Source organism: Notechis scutatus, chromosome 3 (assembly GCF_049901735.1).
Source record: "Notechis scutatus isolate UNSWTSFEM ecotype Mainland chromosome 3, rNotScu1.2, whole genome shotgun sequence".
Classification (NCBI taxonomy): Eukaryota; Metazoa; Chordata; class Lepidosauria; order Squamata; family Elapidae; genus Notechis; species Notechis scutatus.
Window position 1 is genome coordinate 127,170,016 of NC_142011.1, and position 24,060 is coordinate 127,194,075.

Consider the following 24,060-nt stretch of genomic DNA (forward strand, 5'->3'; position numbering starts at 1 on the left):
TATTAGGAAATATTTGTACTATTACATAAGAAATTATTTTCCATCATTTTATGATCATATGCATTTACACTGTGTATAATTTTTATTTACCTAATGCTAGTGCAGTTACTTATGCTACCTACCCATGAAATGCACACACTAAATAAAAGTATTAAACAGAGCTAAGGAATTCATGAATGGTACATGCAATTTGTCTGGCAGTGACTGGTTGAATTGCCAATATCATGGGAATGGGAGGATTGAGCAGGGAGAAGTCCCTGAAAAAATGAGGAAAACCAAGAAAATAGGCTGGACTTAGGCTAGTGAGGTAGAGGCCGGGGGAGGGAGTATCAGATAAGGGAAAAAAAACTAGTAGAGAAGAAAAAAAATCAATAAAACTTTGGAATGCATTAAGAGTTCTTGGCAGAAATGTTTTAGATCGGGTTTCTTGCCGGCCAATCATGTTCTCCTCCAGGATAATATTGTGTACTTTATGCAGCCAAGAGTTCAAGCAGGTCATTCCAAATCTAGTTTCCATGCCTTTTTCCCCCTCAAGTAACACTTCACTGAGTTTGTTGATTTAGAATATTTATTTTACGGTTCACAAAAAAGATGAGTCTCCTAAACACAGAGGTTCTTTCCGTTTTATTTCTCAGCACCTCTTTTGCTTCTATTTTTGGCTGGTTTCTCCATTGACAGGAATAGTGCTACAGAGTAAAATCGGACAAAAATCAAATAAAGCAGCATTACCACCACTGCTACATTTTCAACAGTGGGAAAGTTTTTGTGTTATAACTATGACCAAAGCTAATTTGACAATCTCAAATATTCTGTCTCAAAATTCTGTTCCATAGATTACTGACTTAGTTCTAGAAAGGGCGTTGGTACTTACCTGACATACCCGTTCTCTTTGAGCTCTTTGAGCATCCAGTAGTGGGAGGTGCTTCAGTCTCTGCATGTCTAGGCTGGGCTTAATTTGTGGAACACTCCTCCTCCTCCACGGGACTCGTCCCCAGCGTTCCCCAGTTTTGGCGAAGACGAGAGAAATAAACGCCCTCGTCCTCAATGCCCTAACAATTCGTTGGCCGAAACAGGACCCCACCAGATGGAAAAAGGGTGGGGCTGGATGCTCTTCACAGCTCAAAGAGAACAGGCATGTCAGGTAAGTACCAACGCCCTTTTTCCTATGAGCTGTTCAGAGCATCGAGTAGTGGGACATACCAAAGCATGGCCTGTCCTACGGGAGGGACTCCGTCTGGCCTGGAATCCCCTCCTGGTCCCTGTGGACCCATAGCAGAACTCTCCTGCCAAAGGAGGCTTCAGCGGATGCAAACACATCTATTTTATAATGCCTAATGAATGGCAATGGAGAGGCCCAGGTTGCGGCTCAACAAATTTCTGTTATTGGTGCCTGTGTGGCTCACGCTGCTGATGTTGCGGCGCTCCTTGTTGAATGAGCTGTTATGCCCCTGGGCACCTGCAGTGATTGAGTCTGATACGTTTTCGCTATCGCGGCCCGTAGCCAACGGCCTATTGTAGAAGATGAGACCTTGCATCCCTGAGTGTCGGGCTGAAACGACACAAATAAGGCTTCCGTTTTTCTGAAAGTCGCTGTGCGGTTAATATATATTCGTAATGCTCGCCTCACATCAAGCCTATGCTATTGTAGTTCCAACCCTTGGGATGGTCTGGGACAAAAATTAGGAAGTATCAGCTCTTGTGCCCTATGAAAACCCGAGTTAACTTTGGGTATAAACGCAGGATCAGGACGAAGGACCACCCAGTCAGAATGGAAAACACAAAGATCTTGTCTGATAGACAAAGCTGCAAGTTCCGAAATACGATGAGCAGAAGTGATCCCTACAAGGAAAAACTACATTATACGTCAGAAATTGGAGACTTGACGATTTTAAGGGTTTGAAAGGGCCCTTAGTGAGAGCGACGAGGACCTTGGTCAGGTCCCAAGTGGGATAACGGTGTACCCCTGGAGGGCGTAAATTTTTGGCCCCTCGAAGGAAACTCCGTGTGCGTGGGTGATGGGAAAGAGATAGGAGACCTTCATAAGTGATGACTGACGCCAAGCCTGCCACTTGTCTTTTCAACGTATTAGGTGATAATCCCCTGTCAAGCCCCTCTTGTAAGAACTCTAGGATCTGAGCCACAGATGGAGAAATGGGATCAATTTGAGACTTGGTACACCATTTACAGAAACTGGACCACGTGGCATTGTAGATGCGAGTTGTTGAGAGGCGTCTGGCGGCTTGAATGGTGGTGATAACTCTGTTGGAAAACTTTTCGCTCTTCAGATGACTCCACTCAACCTCCAGACGGTCAGGTGCAACCATTGAAGGTCCGGATGTTGAAGGGGTCCTTGGGTTAACAAGACCCTGTCTGGCGGAATTCTCCAAGGTGGTGATACAGATAGACTGCGGAGGTCTGTAAACCACGACCATCTGGGCCAGTAGGGAGGTACCAGAAGTAGTTCCGCCTTCTCGTCGAGCAGCTTCTGGATGACCTTGGGGATCAGTGGAAGTGGCGGGAATGCGTACAGAAGCCCCAGGGGGCAACGACAACGGAGCGCATTGAAATTATCCGCTCCTTGTGAGGGGTATCTGGAAAGAAATCTCGGGAGCTGAGCGTTGAGGGGGGAAGCGAACAGGTCTACTACTGGCTGCCCAAATGTCCTGACCGCCTCTTGAAAAAGGTTCAGATAGAAGCGCCACTCCGATTGCTCAATCATGGCCCTGCTTAGCCAGTCTGCCTGTGTATTCGACAGGCCCGAAATGTGCTCTGCTCTGATGGAAAGTAGGTTGCTCTCCGCCCAATGACACAAGCGCTCAGCTTCCAGCATGAGATGTTTCGACTGTGTGCCCCCATTTGTTTATGTGAGCTTTGGCTGTTACGTTGTCGGTCAATATTAGTATGTGTTGATTGCGTACCTGTGGAAGGAAGCTGCGGAGAGCCAGGTGTACAGCCTGAAGCTCCAGCCAGTTTATGCTGCATGACTATTCTATGGCTGACCAGCGGCCTTGGGTTGTGAGCGATTGGACATGCGCTCCCCATCCAAACAGGCTGACATTGGTGGTGATGGTAAGTCTGTGGGGCTCTTTGAAGAGGCAGCCTCTGTTGATGACTGGTCTGGTCCACCAGAGGAGAGATATGAGGACCTTTGATGGTACCTTGACCTTGTGTTTGGAGTTGCTTTGGTCAGAGCGCTGGTACGGGAGCAGGAACCACTGGAGGGATCTAGTGTGGAGCCGGGCCCAAGGGATGATAGATATACATGAGATCATCTTGCCTAGCAATTTTGATAGTTCAGCTAGGGACACCCTCTTAAGACCCCTTATCTCCTTAACTAATTGCTGAATGCTGTTTAGTCTACCTTCCACCGTATCTATGACTGCCCCCAGATGGATTAACCGAGTCGATGGTGTTAAATGACTCTTTTTCCAAATTATTGAGAACCCATGTTGTTGTAGGGATTGTAATGTGTTCTGAGTATCTCTGACTGCTTGGTGATCGGAAGATGACAAAATTAAGATCTCATCAAGGTAACACTGGAGTCATACGGGGATATCACAGAGATGAGCTAGAGCTGCGAGAACCTTCATGAAGGTCCTGGGGGCAGAAGCTAGTTCGAAAGGAAGGGCCACATATTCGAAATGGTGGTTATTATAACAGGATCTCAGAAATTTATAGTGGGAAGGCCGAAGAGCAATATGTAGGTATACCTCCATCAGATCTATAGACGTAAGGACGTCACCCTTTCTGATGCCAAGTAAGATAGATTGCAGGGTGTGCATTTTAAACTTGCGTTATACTAAGAAACGGTTGAGACGTTTCAGATCCAATATTGCACTCCACCCTCCCGAACTTTTGGGAACAACAAAAAGATGTGAATAGAAACCCCGTCCTCGTTGATTGGTGGCTACTGGTTGGATGGCTCGTATGTCCAGTAGGTGTTGGATAGCAGTTTCCATGAGGTTACGTTTAACCGGATCTCTGGAGAGAGGGCATGACATGAAAAAATCTGGGGGAGTGGATTGAAACTCCAGCGCCAGGCCAAATCTGATCGTGTCTCTGACCCAGGAATCAGATGTTGAGGAGTCCCATTGGTCTGTGAATAATTTAAGGTATCCGCCAATGGGAGTCAGGTCCAGGGAGTTATCTTGGATGCCGAAAGGACCTGTTTCCTGCTCCTCGAAAGGATCTCTTGGATTGACCAAACTATCCCCGAAGTCGGACCTGTCTGGCTGCTGTCCTGTTCTGAATGATGGGGGTCTCTGGTATCTGGGTAAAAAGGGTCCCTAGTAAAAGGGCCGAAAGGATCCCCTCTGAAAGGATTGAGGGTTTCTAGAATCTGACTTCCGAAAGAGGGAAGGAAAAATTTTCTTTTTGTTTTGGGTTTCAATTAGTAGCGGATCAAAGGAAGGGCCAAACAGTCTGTCTCCCACAATAGGAGATGAAGCCAGCTTGCATTTGTGCTTAAGGTCCGCTTGCCAATGTTTTAACCATAGTAAGCGTCATGCTGTGACATGTGAAGTAATGGCCCTGGCTGAAAACTTGACTGCATGATAAGTTGCGTCAGCTGAGAATTCAGCAGCTGGTATAAGTTTAGCAATATCTTGGTGTGCCCTAAGGTTGGAATTAGGGACGTGTTCCCGTAAGAGGTGGAGCCATCTGAGAGAAGAAGGGGTAAAGTAGGAGGCGGCCGTGGCTGCTCTGATGGCCCACGCATCAGACTGATGGGCCCTGCATAGGGCTAGCTTGGTTCATTTTTCCTCCGGCTTTAATGCCTCCAGCACTTCACTGGGAATGGAGGAGGATGCTAATCGCACTATGGGTTCATCTACCTCAGGAGTATTCAACAATTTTGAGAAATCAGGGGCCAAATTGAAATATTTCCTGTCATATCCAGTGGGGGCTGGTTACGCCGCTGCAGAGGCCCACTATTTGTGTACCAGGTCCGAAAACATGGGAGGAACTGGGATCACCTCTGCCTCGACTACTGGTTGGTTGAAAATTAGATCTTCTGATCCCTCTTCTGAAGGAGCTTGAGTGGTAGAAGGGGTCGACTTGTTCAGGCATGCAATGTTTTTTGCCTTAAACAAGAGATCTGAAAAGTTGTGGGCAGAATAAGCCTGTAAATACAGGTTGGTCGGGAACAAGGCCCTCACCCTCAGACATTCCCCCTTCTAAGGGGTCTGCTTCTGACAGGGGCTCGCTGTCATGTATTGATCCTGATTCAATCTGTTCCATTTGATCAATTTGATCCACTTCTTCCTCCTCCTCCTTCTCCTCAGTCAGCCCTTGGAGAGGGACTTCCCCTTGGAAATGTACCTGGGTATGGTGTTGCTCCAACCTGGTCAACGACCTCAGCGATTGGGAATCATAATCAGCGGTTACAGGATGTTCCCTGGTCAGAACTGCGTGTTGAAGACCTGCTGCGATTCCCTGGCGGATTGCCAGCTCCATCCAGTCCTTCATCCTCTCTGGAACTTCCTCTGGAAGAATGTCGTCCTGTCAAAGACCGGCAGCCGTTGGAGTGAATGTAGCTTCAGGAGCCCATCGCGTGTCCCAGGTACTTGGGCCTGTTGGCTTTGGGGAGCCAAGCTGCGCCTGGATGAGAGGGAGAGATCTAGGGGAGGAGGAGGGAGAGAAGAGGTAGATGGACCTGGACTAGAGGAGGGAAAGTCCTGTGAGACCTTGTGTGCCTCCCATGTGTAGTTATCTATCTGCTTTTCTAATGCTTTATGGCGCCTGTTGGCATCCCTTTCTGAAGTTTTAGAATTCCCTTTAGCCTGCTTAGGTTTGTGCTGTGATTTGGCTTTGACCTTCAAGGATGAGGTCTGAAAACTGCTACCGCCTGCCATTTCGATTGAAGGAATTGCAGTATGCCTGTTATTCAATGCAATACTTTGAAGGCAGTTGGCACGCCCAGGGGCCTGATCTAAGGACAGACCGGTTGCCCTGATGATGTTTTTATTCCGCCCTTTTCTCTCTCTCTTTTTTAATATAATGAGTCGTATCTCAGTAATATTTTATTGATATTAAAATATTATCCAAAATAATAATAATAAATAATAATAATAATAATAATAATAATAATAATAATAATAATAATAATAATAATAATAATAATAATATATGTGGCTATATGTATATGAATGTAAATTAAATAGCACGAGACTAGATGCTGAGAAACCAAACAGCCAAATTGAGAACGCCTAAAGGCCCAAATTGATAAAGGTAGAGGCCTTCAACAGCTTCCCTGCACAGGCGGACACAGGCCTAGGTGCTCGCTGTTGTGCCACTGGGTTGATTGGGCTGTGAGGGTTAAGCCAACAATTTAAATGTAGGAATAGCCTCGAATGTAGAAAAAAACAAGACGGGGGTATAATGATCCCAAGTGTTCCTAAAGGAAACCTCTGCTCGGGATAGAAGTACCTCACACAGCTCGAAATGAAATGCAGTCAGCGTGCCCACGAGGTCTTTGTAAGAAAAAATGGCCTCCGGCGGTTAATCTTTTGGCACGCTCCCCAGCAGCAAACTCCCACCGTGTGAAGAAGTAGCCTCCGAGGGTTCTTCCTATAAGGCTAAACGGCGGGGAAGGGTGGAAGGCACCAAGTGTTTGAATCTTCCACCCCAAGCAGCGTTCAGAGGGGGAAAGGAAGGCGATACGACTCCATTGTGAGCAAAGAGCTCACGCCACTGTTCAGATTAAAGGAACTCTGCGGCTATCTGTCAGAACGGCAGGGGTAGAAAGAGCGTTTGTGGGGAGGGGTGCGGAGCAGCGCTGAAGCCTCCCTCCGCTTTGGGGTGCGAATCAGCGCTTCGCTGTAATGAGAATGATCTCCGACTGCCCGATGTTAAGGAGCCAATGTCGAGAGATCGTAATGCGATTAGAAGGCTAAAGAATTCTAAAGACAAGCTGATCAATTCACCAAACCTGCTAGTAAGAAAGGAATTTCTCTCTTTCGGCCAAGGAAGAATCACAAGCACTGCCTATCCCTCACGAGGCTGAGCCAAAACTGGGGAACGCTAGGAAGGAGTCCCGTGGAGGAGGAGGAGTGTTCCACAAATTAAGCCCAGCCTAGACATGCAGAGACTGAAGCACCTCCCACTACTGGATGCTCTGAACAGCTCATGGGAGAACAAGTTATTAAATGCCTGCAATGGCATGATTAAAAAACAACACTCAAATTTATTATACAGGTTATCAGTCTCATTGATTTTCTTTGAGTTGCATACATTTCTCCTGAACAACACAACATCCTTCCTTATGCAAATCCGAAACAGTGTTTTTGCTGTTCCTAAGCGAAGTCTTACACTTCTGTGACATTCAAAGCTTTAAACAATTACCCCAACTTCACATCTACATATTTTTACTTGTGCTTCGTGTGTCTGAATATATACCAGCTATGAAGACACATATGTATGGAAAGCACACATGGGGAGCAGACTGATTTGTGTAAACAATTTTTTTTCTTCTTAGTCTTTTTTTTCCTGGAAGTGCCGGGTCCACATTTTTTAGATCAACCAAATGTTGATCCATTGGTTGCAAGAGGAATTGATCAACCAGCTTGACACCCTGACATCCTGGGCTGAGAGTGAGTGCCTGGCCTAAAATCACCTACCTAGCTTTCATGCCTAAGGGATGCCTAGAATTCACAGTCTGCTGTTTTCAAGCCTGGTGCCTTCACCACTAGATCAAACTGCATGTTTGTGTAAATAACTAAAGTATGCCTTAAAATTTAACCTTTTAAACTGTAACTATGTATGTCTGTATAACACAAAAATAATCCTTTTTCTTTAATATAAGAGAAAAGCAGGAAGGAACAGGTGGGATTTGAACCTATATAGAGAATCAGCATTTTAAGTATTTGCATAAATAAATCTTAGATGCTTTTGTGAGAATTTATAAAGCTACTCCAATAATTTATAAAGATTTAAATTGATAAAAATTATAAATAGTCCAGTTTATGTAAGAGTAAGCAAGCATTCAAGCTATTACTCTCTTTGCTCTGTGGAGTAATCTTCATTAAGCTGAAAAGTTATTATTTCTGGGCACATTTGATCATAGGATTGCACTGTTAGATACCATTTTTATCTATATAGCACCATCAATTATCTGGCACTTTAACAGACAGGTGAAACTCGAAAAATTAGAATATTGTGCAAAAGTTCATTTATTTCAGTAATGCAACTTAAAAGGTGAAACTAATATATGAGGTAGACTCATTACATGCAAAGCAAGATAGTTCAAGCCGTGATGTGTCATAATTGTGAAACCCCAAATCCACAATCTCAGAAAATTAGAACATTACATGCAATCAATAAAACAAGGATTGTACATAGAACAATATCGGACCTCTGAAAAGTATAAGCATGCATATGTACTCAGTACTTGGTCTGGGCCCCTTTTGTAGCAATTACTGCCTCAATGCGGCGTGGCATGGAAGCTATCAGCCTGTGGCACTGCTGAGGTGTTATGGAAGACCAGGATGCTTCAATAGTGGCCTTCAGATCTTCTGCATTGTTCGGTCTCATGTCTCTCATCTTTCTCTTGGCAATGCCCCATAGATTCTCTATGGGGTTCAGGTCAGGTGAGTTTTCTGGCCAATCAAGCACAGTAATCCCACGGTCATTGAACCAGGTTTTGGTGCTTTTGGTAGCTGGACAATGAAGTCAGCATCCCCATAAAGCTAGTCTGCGGAAGGAAGCATGAAGTGCTCCAAAATCTCCTGGTAGACGGCTGCGTTTACCCTGGACTTAATGAAGCACAGTGGACCAACACCAGCAGATGACATGGCTCCCCAAATCAACATAGACTGTGGAAACTTCACACTGGACTTCAAAAGCATCCTGCAGTGTGTGCCTCTCCATTCTTCCTCCAGACTCTGGGTCCTTGGTTTCCAAATGAGATGCAAAAGTTGCTCTCATCAGAAAAGAGAACTTTGGACCACTGAGCAACAGACCAGTTCTGTTTTTCTTTAGCCCAGGTAAGACGCTTCTGACGTTTGTTGTTCAGGAGCGGCTTGACAAGAGGAATACGACATTTGAAGCCCATGTCCAGGATTCATCTGTGTGTGGTGGCTCTTGATGCACTGACTCCAGCCTCAGTCCACTCCTTGTGAAAGTCCCCAACACTTTTGAATGGCCTTTTCCTGACAATCCTCTCCAGGCTGCAGTCATCCTTGCTGCTTGTGCACCTTTGTCTTCCACACTTTTCCCTTCCACATAACTTTCTATTAATGTGATTTGATGCAGCACTTTGGGAACATCCAACTTCTTTTGCAATTACCTTTTGAGGCTTTCCCTCCTTAAGGAGGGTGTCAATGATGGTTTTCTGCAAAACTGTCAGGTCAGCAGTCTTTCCCATCATTGTGCTTCCAACTGAACCAGACTGAGAGACCATTTAAGGGCTCAGGAACCCTTTGCAAGTGTTATGGCTTAATTAGCTGATTAGAGTGGGACACTTTGAGCCTAGAATATTGAACCTTTTCACAATATTCTAATTTTCTGAGATTGTGGATTTGGGGTCTTCATGAGCTGTAAGCCATAATCATCACAATTATGACACATGATGGCTTGAACTATCTTGCTTTGCATGTAAGGAGTCTATCTCATACTTTAGGTTCACCTTTTAAGTTGCATTACTGAAATAAATGAACTTTTGCACAATATTCTAATTTCACCTGTACACTTCAATTTCAATAGCCATAGGACTAGTATTATAAAGAATTATTCAGTAACCCATAGACCAGGGTCCACCAGCCGTGGACCCGGCCCTCCCGGGGGGGGGGCCGTGAAGAAGGGGCTCTACTTTCCGTAAGGCTCACCAGAAGCACGGGGGGGGGGGGGGGGGGTTGGGGGGGGGGGGTTCATCAAAAAGTGGGCGGTTTACGGAAATAGGTGCTTTTTCATCAAAAAGGGGGGGGGGGGGGGGGGGGGGGGGGGGGGGGAAGGAGGAGAAGGAAGAAAAAAAAGAAGCACGCTTGAGGTCACAGCCTTTTCATCAAAAAAGTGGCGGCGGGCAGCGGGGGGGGGGAGCGGGTCAGGTGGGGATCACTGCATAGACAATAACTTACATTAATTGATATTTTGTTAGGTATTATTCCATTATAAATCATCCACGTACTTTAACTGGAGAGCCAGAAAGTCCATTAAGAAAGATATCATCATTGCTTACTCCCAGATGTTTATGTTTAAATTGGCGAAGCCCTGAATTAACTTAAGTGTAATAGATTAGAGCAAGATTGTTTTAAGAATAACTTTCTAAGATGAATGGGATACTGCTGTGTCTTCTCACGGATCACAAAGCCAAATATACAGAATGGAGATGAAACAAATAAGAATGGCAAATGGGGAGTTTTAGTAATCTCTGCATATTCCAGCTTCCATTTTGATGTAAATGGGTATAAATCTAGGTATAAATCAAAACACAGGTCTGCTTATGTTAATTTGATCTCATTTGCTGTAAAAGGAGGACAAAAGAATTCCAATGGGAGGGGAAGAACAAATAACTTCCATAAATGTATAGAAAAGTTAGAAATCAGTTACAAAGTTAGAAATGCATTCCATTTCTAGAAGATGTTATGATAATAAGGTATAATAAGGTACACGTAACATCTGACAATATGCTAATTGTCAGATATAACAATCAACATGATACAACAGAAATCCATTAAATACAAACACAGGGACATCCACAGTAGTACTTCAACCTTTAAAAAGTGGTCAAATTTAATTCAAAGAAGTGACTTTCAAAGAATGAGGGAAGTCTCATCAGAAAGGCTTTAAGGTTCCAATTCCTTTGTCCTTTTAGTTCCCAATGACCCCCTCATGAGGTCATGATCCCAACATTTGGGAAGTAATAAATGGTTCTTTTCATATCCTTTAAAACCTATTTTGAAAACCCATACAAAGCCTGGAAGATAATTCTAGTTACAAAAACCTGGTCAGTTTAACAATGAGTAACATATGTTTTTAGCCATTATTTTGTGAATATGGGTCTCCAAGCAATGCTCAGTTAACATCTGCTAGTAGCTCTCTTTCACACTGGCACTAGGCAGATGCTTGAATGTTGATAACTTGCCTGGAGGTGTATATCATTTTTAAATAAAAAGCTAAACAACTTCAAACACAGATGAATCCACTCAATACTGACTTCTAACGCTGTGTTCACATTTTAACATTTCAGATATAATAAGGTACGGTTAATTCTTGCTAAACTGAACCCCATGCAACTCTTGTCATGTTTTATATAGGAATTTCTACTGCTCCAAGAAGCTGAGTATGTTATTCATGGTTCTGTTTTCTCCCATCCTTTTTGTATTCAAAAGAGGTCTAAACTTTGCATCTGTATTCTTTAGTTGCTTTATTAATGCAATTTTTAATATTGGATGGTTGCTATCTTTATAAAGTATTTTAATAGTTGAAGGGACTGATTATTATATCACAATCCGTAACAATGTATATATTGCACATTTTATTATTTTTATTATTGTTTTATTGTTTTTATGTGTGCTACAAACTATTTTGGATGGTGAAGTAATTTGTAGACCAGAAGAATGAATGTGTTAAATTAAAATTTAGCAACTGAAAAACTTTTTCCTCCTTTGGAGAAGTAAACATCTTCGTAGAGACCTAGCATTTTAAAGTTCGATCTGCAAATTTGAGATGAGGCTCAAATCTTTTTTTTTATTTTGAAAATTTTATTGATTTTTAAAAACAAACATAAACAAACAAAACATAAAACATAAAACATCTTTTTTGAAAGCAGCCTGATCCTGGGTTACATCTCTTCGTGCAGACACAAATTCAAGTTCATGCTCATTTTTATATTCCATTCCATATCTTATTACCATTCTACATTTTCTATATAACTTCTCCCCTCTTTCAACTTTCTTAATTTTATTTTATTTATTTCATCTCAATTCAAATCATCATACTTATATTCTTTGTCCTGTTTCAGCTGTCTATTATCTTTTCTCATTAAACAAAATTTCTCCCGTGATCACTGATTGGAGTATGACGCCTTTATATCTTTCCCCTAAAATTATAACACTTAATATAATACATAACTTCCGTTCAGATTCTGCTTGGTACATTCTAAAACTACACAATGTATTTAAAAAAAAAGAAAAAATATAGATATATAACATAATTAAAACAACAATCCCTACCAATTCAATTCTATCATTAATATTAATATTCATTTAAATCTTAAACATTTTACACATTACTTTTCAAATAAGTATCATACTTCTATGGGAACACTTATAAACTTTCCATAATTACTTCCCCCCCACTTCACTTATATTTTATAAAACATTGAGTAGTTAAAATGTTCCCATTCCTTCCTAGTTCAATTCTCTCATTTATTTCATTTCATTTATTTTATTCACAAAAGTTTCATTAAATTACACTATTTTATTCCACTTTTTAATCATATGTTGTTTCCAATTTTCTAACATTATTTCTATTACAAATATAACAATACAATCTTATGTACCTTTACAGAATCCCTTTTTCAGTTAAATTTTCACCCATTATCTCTGAATAAGTCCTGTTTCTTTACATCTTGCTCCAGACCTTTGTAACTTCTCTTCCCTTCCTTCTTCCCTTTCTTCTTCTCTGTCCCCTTTTTACCCCCTGTCTCTCCACCTCCATTTCCCGCTTCTGTATTCCCCTTTTCTGTTGCTTTCCAACATTATATCCACTTTTTCCCTTTTTTGGCTGTTTTTTTTTTTAATCTTAAATTCTCCATTCTCTTTCCCCCCTTTTCTTCCCCAGATAGAGTTACTTGTTCATTAAAAATGGCTTCTTCTTTGTCCCAATCTTCTTGTTGCGCAGTCTTTTCTTGTTGTTTCTTGTAGACACCAATCGCCATTTCTAAGAATTGAAAAATGGAGCCAAAGGAGCCCTTCCCTTCTTGTTCCTCTTCTTTATATTTTTTAAATTCGATTTTCAGTTCATCCAGAAGTGATGCCATTGTAGAGTTGTTTTTTTTAAACAACCACTCAATTGTTTTTAGTCATTCAAATATAATTTCCAAAAATCTCAGTCACCAAACAATCCAAATACACACAAGCTGTTTCTTTTGACACTTTCTTCTTTTTTCACTTTCTCTTCTTGGTGCTACTATTTAGTTGCAAAGTTCCAGTTAAAATGTATCTTTTAGAAGTCTTGTTAAGATTTAACTTTAAATTCTTTTGAATTCCAAGCAGTCTCCTCCTTCCAAGTCCTGCTCTTATTCTTTTCCTCTCCCTTCCCACTTATAGCAAAAAAAAAAGAAAAAGAATTTTTTAGTATTCAGAAATCTTTATTGTCCCTTTGGCATTTAATTATATTTCCAGTTCAATTACGTCTTAGTGCCAAAGCGGATTTTTTCAATTTCTTTATTCAGCTCTTCTCGTTGTCAGTGTGAGGAAGGAGAGTAAAGAAAAAAAACCTTTACCTTTTCACTTTCATTCGCTGCTTCCGACTCTTCTTTGGGAGCGGTATTATCTTTTGTAAAATTTAAATTCCAGGATACCTTAGTTGTTGCTTTTTGTCCCGGTCAGCCAAAAACTTTCACTTCTTAACTTCCTCCTGCACTTTCTTTTCCGGCTGAGTGCTTCTTTGAGGCGGCCATTTCTGACCGCCTTCAGGAAAGGGAGTTTAGCCAGCTGAGGAGGAGAGATGCGGCTCCCCTCAACCCTGCTGGGTCTCCCCGTCTTCACCACCTCTACGGGGTGGCTTAGCCCCAAAGCCAGCTGGCTCGAGGCGCTCCAGCGGCGAGCTCAGGCAGAAACCATGCATGATTGCGGGTTCCTGCCTGCCGCCGAAGCCCTGCAAACCGGAACTCTCAAGATGAGGCTCAAATCTTATCACCACTTCTAAGGGAGCACTTTTGTTTATTGTGATGCACCTATTTTCAGCCATGGCTTCTTGTTGGCTCTTCCTATATTCATGCAGACACCAAAGCAAACTGGACTAATTCGGTGCTAAACTTTGCTGATAATGATCTGTAAATAGAATATTGTTTAGGTTCTCTTAGAACCCAATGTCCATAGGAAAGGAGAGGCTATAAGTCAGATGTCCTTAGTATTAGTTGCTATGCAGCCATTTTAAACCCAGAAAGGAGAATACTGGAGGTGACTTTTGGCAGCTAAAATGGGTTGAACAGGATTTAGTAGTTCACTATTAAGGTTGGGTTGTTGGTTTTAGTAAAACCCAATATGGGCTGGTAAGCCTGAGTTGGATTAGTTCATAGGCAAGTGGAAATCCTGTTACATTCAACACTCCACAGAATGTGTGATCTGTACCAAATCAGCTTTTAGTAAATAAGGACTCAAAAGTCTGGTCAGCAACTAGCTTTCTCAGTGAACAATCCTGAACAAATAGTGTGAAATACTCAGGCATATTTTCAGTCCCAAATCCTTTCTAAAAGAGTATTCCCTCCATGGTTTTCCCTTTTCCTTGAACTGGCAATCCGAAAGAGGAGCATAAACTACAGAAGCTGATTTAAACAGAAAAGCAAAAAGGGAGGTGAACCACAAACATTAGTTTGAAGGTGACCGCCTACACATTTCAACATAGGAGCTTCAAATTCTCCTACTTCAAAAGAGTTCAAGGTCTCCTAGCTGTCTATTGCTGCCATCTGCTTTAAAGATCCATCTAAAATGAATTCTTAAGGCATGCAGGCTGGATTCTCAAGACCCTATGATAGTCATAAACTTCCACTACTTCTTGCTCGTCACCTCCCACATACTCCCAAAGAGAATGAGAAAATAAAGCGTAATCCCTGTAGACAGGAATATATTTGAAGCTAACCACATCACTCAGTTTCTGCTTAAGTATTTTTAAATTAAGTTCCCAAGAAGGAAAGGAAAAGGCCTCTTTCAAAAATCAGGAAAAAAAATGGGAGCTGGGAAGGGATGAAAGATGGAGAAGATTTTTACAGGTATTATTATTTAAAGCAGAGGATACTGGATCATGTTATTTTCTAGCCTAATGCCATTCCATGAATGATTTCTTTGTTAAGCAAATTCAGGGAAGATTTTTGAATGTCAAGGTCCATGATACTTACCATCTGTGGTTTTGACTGGGAAATGCACACATTTTACATTTTTTAGATATTAAATCTCAGCTGCTTCTATTTAGAGCATTGAGAACTGAAGCCAGGCAACATGACCCCCACAGCCAAGCTCTCGTCCACTAGTGCTCTAATTAAACATTCTTTTGTTTGATGTTATAGAGGCTAATCAGCTTGCAGTCATCCACTGGACACCCCCCCTTCAAACTATTGCTCATTACATTTCTGTTTTCCTTTGTGTTCCGGTCTTGTTAGATTTAAAGGAAAAATTTATTTTTATCCCCTTCTGTTAGTGTAAAAACCAACAAAAATAGAAATATATCATGTGATTCTTTTGTGCGTAGGATGTTTAATCTTTTAAAAAGGAAAACCCTTTTAACATTATTCACAGAAACAATCATAATCAGCCAAGAAAAAAAAAGTGCTATTCTTTTGTGACTCTATGCATGTTTCAGAAAAAGAGAGATAATATTTTCAAGGCAATATTGTCAGACACGGAACAATGGTCTTAAGTTCCATGCAACGTTTTGATTGCATGTTAGGAAAAACTTCCAAATAGTTAGAATAGTTTGACAGTGGAACGAATCATGAAGAAGAGAAGTCTGCTCCCATTCATTGGAAGAGTTCCAGTGGAGGCCAATCAGCCATCTGTTGGAGATGGTTAAACTTGGATTCCTATATTGATGCAACGGTCCTTTCCAATTCTATAATTTTACATTGTAAGATAAGCTATAAAATCTTACTATCACTTTGACTGCCATTTACAGTGAAAGTGATTAACTTTCACTTCTTTTTCTCTGAATAAGCATACACTCTTAGTACTGTATAATAAGCACATTTAGTTGTTTTAAAAGACAGATGACATTTCCAGTGTAGTGATTGACATACATTGAGATGATTCAGGAGAGGTTGGCCTGCACTGGGTGTGATAAAAGCTGAAGAGAGGGAAGGAAATCTACAAAGATTATACAAACATAGAAGACTTTCCTAAAACCTCTCAGGGTTTCTTGATGCCTTTCTATTTGTAAAGAATAATAACAGTTACCTCATGGGAATTATTGTAAATAAGAAATAACTGCTCTCAAAACTGGCCTATGAACAGAAAAAACTGTAAGAGTTCATAACAATTCATTCACTTACCAGGATATGGATAGTACAAACAAAACATATTTAGAAGCAATGCATTTACCTGTCCATAATCAGTCCTGAATACAACAACTCCTTCTGCACAGGAAAGTACAGTGCTTGGATTATGTTGGCCATTTTCTCGCAACCAAACTCGTACTCCCTAAAATGGGGAAAAACCCAAAACCAGCATTAATCAACAATGAATTTTAAAAGTATAATCTTAGTAATTTATCAAATCTCCCACACCCAATAGATATATGCGGATCCCATTTAATAAATAGCAAAACAGGTACAAAAACCCATCCAAGAGTACATGTTCTTGTTTCTATTAATAACCCTAACAGATTATAAAGTAGATTTTTACCTTTAAAAAAAAATAGAAAACCACAAACACATGTGATTCCAATTCCCTGCATCACACAGACGAGCTACAGTTACATAAAATTACACATAATGTTCATATTTATGATACAGCATATGGGATCTTTTGAAACTTAAGATCTTCATAAAAACTATATCCTACTTCATCAAGATTATTTTACAGAATAAAGGAATCTTTTAGTTTTTCCATCCCATGAAGCATTTGAGTCACCATTTTTTGTTGTTGTTCATCACTAAGTTGTGTTTTTGTGACCACATGGACCATATCATGCCAGCCCCCACATCCTCCATTGTCTCCCAGAGTCTCTCCAAACTCATGCCCACATTATTTAACTATCTCATCCTCTGCCACCCCTTTCTTCTTTTGCCTTCAATATTTCCCAACATCAGGGTTTTTTTCCCCAGTGAGTCCGCTCTTCTCATTTGGTGGCCAAAGTATTTGAGCTTCAGTTTCTGTTGGTTCACCACTACCCACTTCATAAATAAATTTAGGTGGGTGAAGGGGTTAAAGTAATATATCAAGGTGGTAAGCGTTAGATCATAACAATTTAACTGATTTGTCTTGAAATGAGATTACACAGAAAGAAAGAAAAAGTAAAAGGGGTAAAAAAGAACAAGAAGGCCATAAATTGAATTATTTGTATGCTTTATCAGTGGATGCTTAGAATTTGAAAACTAAGAAATTATAATTATGCCTGGGAAAGATTACTTAAAAGTCATAAATACATGTTTTGATTCTTACAGTTACACACAATTTCTACTGGAATGTACTGTTAAAAGTGATTTTTTTTCCTTTACGGAACAAAGATAATTCTTCCCATATAGTTTTCAACTAGCAGTTTGAGTATTAATTAAAAAGTCATTCATTTCAAAGTTCCATTGTCTTAAACACATTGTTCTTTTTGAATCAAAACTGCCCTTGGGCCTGCTATAGATGAAATACAAGTTCCACCCTGTTAAGAAAAAGTTGGTTTGGTGTACCTGAACAGGGTTATCATTCTGATGTAAACTGTAAAACATGTGAACCTGAAATCATCCTGGATCATCATCTTCTGCACAAAGCTGCCTTCTATGCTAACTCTCAACAAATACTGTACTTAGGATATTCTGTACATATGTTTTATTTCCAAAACTGGATTATGTTTGGTTTTTGTTATGATGTTTGTATCCCAGATTTCCCAAAAGAATTTCTTTATAGGATATATCATTCAGTATATTCAGGGAATAATAACAAGTAAAACTGGGAAATTTATTATGATAAATAGTCAAACAGAGTGGAAGATTTGTTAGGATCTAATGCAAGGTTATTGTTTTTAGCATATCTCCAAATCAGAAATTGCAAAAGGCCTTCTGTAGTCCTAGGAAAAGTGTACCCCCACCCCTCAAGGATAACAAGGAAGAAACCAGCACTTTGCAGATGTTCATTTTCTAGTTGATGTAGGGTGCCCTTTTTGAGGAGAAGGTACAATCCCTAGGACTCAGTATTCCTTTAACAAATGAGGATACCAGAATACCCTTGCAAGGTAGCTCATTAAGTATAAAGTTCTTTGAAATAATTACATCCAACTTGTTTCCTAATTGACTAAGATCAGTTTTGCTTCAGAAATATTCAAGAGGAAAAATATACTGTAGCCCAAACAAACACATAGTTCAGGCAAATAACTGAATGTAACGATAGCCACTCAGGTTATAGAATAGCTTATTTGATTTGAAAAATAACTGTGAAACAATCTCACTCTTCCTAAGTCATTAAAAATTTACATGAATGGATATATTTAATCTGATAATAAAATGCAATTCCCTCACCAGTTTAATGGCAATGCTCTAAGCAGATTTCTTCATGCAGAAATTAATTACTATTATACTTCAGGAATCGGTAAATTAATTTGATTTCAGATCAAGTAGGTCAAATATTGGAGAATAAGGAATGAATACCTGTAGATCCTTTTTTATTATTTTAAAAGATCTAGTCCACAAAAAACAGATCAAGAATAGTATGTGCAATATGTAATACAGAAAACCAAGATGAATCAATATTAACTGATAATAGCCACACACAGACTCTAAAAGTTAGGGTCAGTGAAGGTCTGACAAAAAAGTGGAGGGAGAGAAAAGAGATACTTTATCTGATTGTATTTATTTTATTTATGAATCAAATTTATAATGCCACCCTAGACAGCTTTATGTCCACGTTATCTTTCCCAAACCAGTACCAATAATGATTGAAACTAAGAGTTCTATGCAGTCAGATCTTCCCAAGAGTTGCAAAAGAATAGTCAGGCGAGGAAAAACACTAAAATTCTTGGGATGCACATCGGTCTAGATTCTCTGGTGTTGTGATTTGGTAGAAATTATGGGCAGATCTGGATGGATCATAAGTAGGTTGTGTGGGATGAGAGAAAGTGCTTCATGTATGCTTGGGCTGTGCAAGCAACTATAAGAAAAAGAATATATGCATATATAGGAAATGTGTGAATGTGTGGGATATTACAGTCGCATGTATATATGCAAAGAAGTATGGGAGCAGGAAGGAAACATGTATGTGGAGAGGAAGAATGGAAAAAGGAAATCTCACTCCTCATTGCAAGTCTTCCATAAATTTCAACATACATTTATCATGTCATTCATAACAGAAGAACTGGACTATAATAGAAATCATGTTATTATAAATGAGTGTAATCATTATCTGCAAGCATTCTGGTTGCCAACACATTTTCTGATGCTTCATACAGCCCATTAGCACACAGAGAACGACAGACACTGATCATGTTTACTTATGGACCGAGCTTATTGTTCCACCTATCAACGCTCTCTCTGTGAGTTCAAACAGCTTCAACTGCTGACAAGGCAATACGGAAGACAGCAGTAGCTTACAGAGATAAAGCCAACTGACACTTGCAGCTGCCTGTCAAAGTCCAGCTAATTCAGTTATCAGAAGACAGCTGCTCTTTGTCCACCAAGCGCTTTTAAAAAAGAACAATAATGCTTGTTGCCTGGAGATGAAAAGCAATATGGCTTATGCAAGTCAGAAGCACAGGCACCTGGGCTACAGCTGGTTCTTGTTCTAAGGTGCATTCAGGAAAGCACACACATCTTTCCCATCCATTTAGGATTACTTTTTCATTCACCATCCAAAAACACTTCCTGATTTGAAGGATCCCATGGGGGAACATAATACATTCAGAACACATTTCTGTACTATCCTCCCTCAGAAATATGTGGAAAATTTGTCAGGAATTGGGGGGGGGGCAAAAGAACAAACAGCAACTGATAGTCTAGCAATGCTTCCCTAATCTTTGGTGAGAGAGAGAAGATGCCTCTTTGGACCACAGTCATTGAATCCTATTTAATCAGCCAGCCGCCTAATCATCTGCAATGAGCAAGAATCTCCTTTAACCAGTCAAGCGAGGAATTGATTTCAAAAAATAAAACTAAACTCTGATTTCCCCCCTCCCTTCTTTTGGAATGTCAATATGTAAGGTCGGTGGGTTGAGAAAAAAGTGGTTCAAAGTCACATAGAGGGCTTCTGTGACTGAGCTTGGAATTGGACCCAGGTCTCCCTGCCAGCCAAAATCTATATTATACCACTCATTTATTTCTGAAGAAAGACTGTGAGTTCTAACAGCTGATCAGCTGCTTTAAAGAGTGTTTGAATAATGTGGCTGTATGTTTGGTTCTGGCCAGAGGGTAGAAATGTTTGCTTTCTTTGTGAAACACGTGGTCTGGCAGGAGGGGTTTATATCTGAGGCCGATTCACTTTTTAAATGAATTAGCTGGTGCACAGAATCATATTCCTCGGTTAACAACTCAGTCCCAGAAAGCACATTTCAGAAACAGAAAGACAAGTCTGCAATCAGGACAAGCAAGAAGAGGCTTGCAAAGAAAGAAAAGGAGGAAAGGAGGCCACTGAGGTGTCCTCTCCAGAGACTGTTAAGGTGAGTTCAGTGACTGTGATACAGACAGGTCCCAAACTTTATAAAACTACAATAGAGAGGCTATCTTTTTTGGTCAAATGATTCCCAATAAAGAAAAATATTATAACAATAACTAATGAAAGAAGCTAGGAAGAGGAGTTGCACAATGCCAAGAGTAGGATTACCCGCCTCTTGGGAGTAGCAGATAGGTTACTGTGGGTTTGTGCTTGGTAGAACAAGCTTTTGGCCACCAGAAAAACAAGCATGCTGGGTTTATTCCTTGGATTATGAACCTGCGTCATTTTGTACTTGGGATATTTAGAAAATGGAAAGTTGGGTTATCCCACAGAATCACTATAAATAGCAATATTGGACACAAAGGTAAATTAAATCTAGGAATATGTTGTTGATCACCTGTTCAAAACACTGACAGTAATCTTGGGATGATTGAAAAGGAAATCAACCTAGAACTCATCCTAGAAAGGACACTGACCAGGTATGTGTTGTGGAAACACTGATTATAATGCTATTAGATTTTGCATATATGAACATGGCAAACTGCCAGGATTGTCCAATACAGACGAAGAAGTTAATGTATACAGCAAAAATCATTAAGGGAAACACTTACAACTCTAATATATTTGAAGCAGAAAACTGGTTAGGAAAGTGCTGGCCATTAGATGACAAAAGGAATGAAAAAAAATGCTTGGGTAAAGATTACATATTGCTAAAAGTACAGATTTATAAAAAAAGATGGAAGGAATGGAGACTGTAAAAAAAACTGAATGATTTTTTTTCTAATTATCTGATCATGTACCGACTTTTCCAGGAAAGGAATCAGAACGACCAAACTGAACAGAAAAAAAAGAAAATACTTCATGGTATCTGAGATGCTATATAGAGTAGTAACAAATCATGGCATTAATGTCTTAATGGTATCAGGCCAAGAATTTTTAAGATACTCGGGTGTAAAATTGCTAACTTCCTACCAAAGAAGTAGAAAATAGCCAAGGTGACATCTGCTTTTAAAAAGAGACTGAAGGATATTCAGAAAATGATAGCCCAATCAGTTTAACATCTGTTTGGGACAAAATGATAGAGATTGTCAAAAATAACATATAAAGCACATAAAGAAATAGTCTTGTTTGATGAAATAAAACCAGCATAGCTTTTACAATATAAATCCTGCTTCACTAGTCACCTGACTTCTACTGTTATTTTGAGAATGCCAGTAGGCATGTGAATGGAAATAAACCTATCTAGTGTATACTTGGATTTTTCAAAAGGACTGAGAAAATTCCTCATCAAAGGTTCCTTAGAGAAAATAGTGATCATGGGCTAAAACAATCTGCCTTTTTATCAGTTATAACATCTTTCTGAAAGGTGTTTGATGGAGTTGAAAGGTATTGAAGAACAGCTGAGACCTGGCAGCAATGATTAAAGAAGGGACTGCTTGTTGTGACAGCATCTCAATAGCAATTTGGAGGTGCTGGAAGGAAAAAAAGAAAAGAAAAGAAAAACAATTGGATAAAAAGAGAGGATCAGAAGGTACAAAGTCCATAAAAAGTAAACATGACTCAAAAAAGTTCTAAGGAGAACAAGAATGAGGTGGTGAATGGTGGAAGGAAGAGTACTGATGGAGAATTGAAGATGAGAAAGGAGGAGTGAGAATATTTGAAAGGTCTGAGGTCAGTGGGAGAAAAGTAAAGGCAGGAGACAAGCAACTGCCGTTTTAACAACCAACTTCAAACCCAGATGCTTGAACAAAGAAGTTGGAAGCAAACAAGAACAAGTGACTCTGAAGAAAGAAGTGGGGGAGAGATAAGAGATAGTCAAAACAACTAAAGCAATAACAGCTCTAGGAACTGAGCTGTAGAAGAGCCAAGAAAGTGTGAACAGACTAATAACCGTGGAGGACTAAGAACAAAGTGAAGTGGACAAGTTAACATTATAGCAGCAGAGAAAGATGTTTAATATAGAAAAAAACTTTCATGGTTAAAAATGAAGTTCTAACGAAAATAAATCAAGTTCAAATTATATAGAAAAGAGCTAACTTGCAAATATCAAACCTGATCTCTGTCTGTCATCTCCCCTTCTAAAAAAAGATCCATGACACCAAGTTTTGCAGATAATACCAAGCTATTTAGGGTGATGAAAACTAAAATTGGTTATGAAGAGCTCTTTAAACAAAGCAAATGGCCACTCCAACAGCAAACATGACGTAATTTAAGTATCCTGGGCATTTTTATTTTATTTTTTTATTTTTTGTAATAATATTCTAGAAAAAAACATTTATTTGACATACATTTAAAACTGGGCATTTTAAAATACTAAAAAAATTACCGCTACCCCCCCCCCCCCAAAAAAAAATAACCCCCTAACTTCATATGTACATAAGGTCTGAGTGGAGTGTAACTAAACAAGGAAAATATTTTGGGTCAATGAAGATGTCAACTTTTTGTGCAGCAGCTGCAAAAATTCCATGATAAAGATCATTAAGAAAAGCACTGAAAATAAAACTGCCAAATGTCTTTATACAAGTCTATGGTGTATATGTACCAGGAACAGGAACAATATTGGTGGCCAGATTTGAAAAATATTATTTCACAACTGGAAAAAATACAGAAGGCAATCAAAAGGCTCGTAAAGTTTTGATCACCTTTCTTGTAAGAGATTACAATACTGAAATCTCTTTTGCTCTTAAAAACATATAAGAGGAGTTTCCAATGGCTTTCATATGTACAGTTAAGAGAAAGACTTAAAAGATGAAAAACATTCAACAATATAAGCAGAATTTTGAAATTCAATTGTTTACAAATAATGAACATAATAATTGCTAAAATGTATAAGCTCAGTGAAATTGGAAACAGAAGAACAAGTTAAAGCTAAGAACTTTAATTATAACACACAAATGGGTTCATAGGAAAATATATGTAGGACTGGAATTTATATTATATTACAATTTCAAAGAGAATGTTCATTTTTGGTATATGACACCAAAAAAACTTTTTAGACTGTATACAAATACTTCAAATCTCTGTTGGAAATGTAGAAAAATATGAAGGATCATTTTATCATGCTCATCAGGGCTTGTAAAAAAGCTAGAAATGTTTTGGTTCAAATACACATAGTGATACAAAGGTCCATCCAACTCTGTTATTCTGCTGAATAAATTTTAATTTACTATTTATTATTATTTAATAAATTAAATAAGAGTTGAAAAAAACAATTCTCATGTGTACTATTGAGGGATGGATTCTAGAAATACTTTCAACATTATTAATGCTAAAAACATACTGAAACTTTCCATTCAGATTTACATTCACAGCCCTCAGCTGGGAAAGAGTGAGGAAATATTTAATTTTTTTTAAATGGCTATCTTCAAAAAGTTACAGAAATATCTAACAGAATGAAGTCATCACAATTAGTATCAATTGATATACTTTCATCTCTGAATTTATCTAATTTATCTAAAATCCACTCAAGTTAGTGTTCATCACTATTACATTACAGTGTATTCTACAGCTTAAATACGCACTATGTGAAAATTCTTGACTTTTGTCTGTTTCACATCTT

General features: G+C 39.4%; 1 protein-coding gene across 1 annotated transcript in view; it reads right to left on the bottom strand.

Annotated features, from left to right (window-relative positions):
• MYO10 (myosin X) overlaps positions 1 to 24,060 on the bottom strand; it is a 158,582-nt gene that overhangs the window by 112,606 nt on the left and 21,916 nt on the right. The window contains exon 2 of the mRNA XM_026673439.2: positions 16,251 to 16,349. Within this exon, the coding sequence (XP_026529224.1) occupies positions 16,251 to 16,349 (99 nt within the window). The remainder of the gene's footprint in view (positions 1 to 16,250; positions 16,350 to 24,060) is intronic.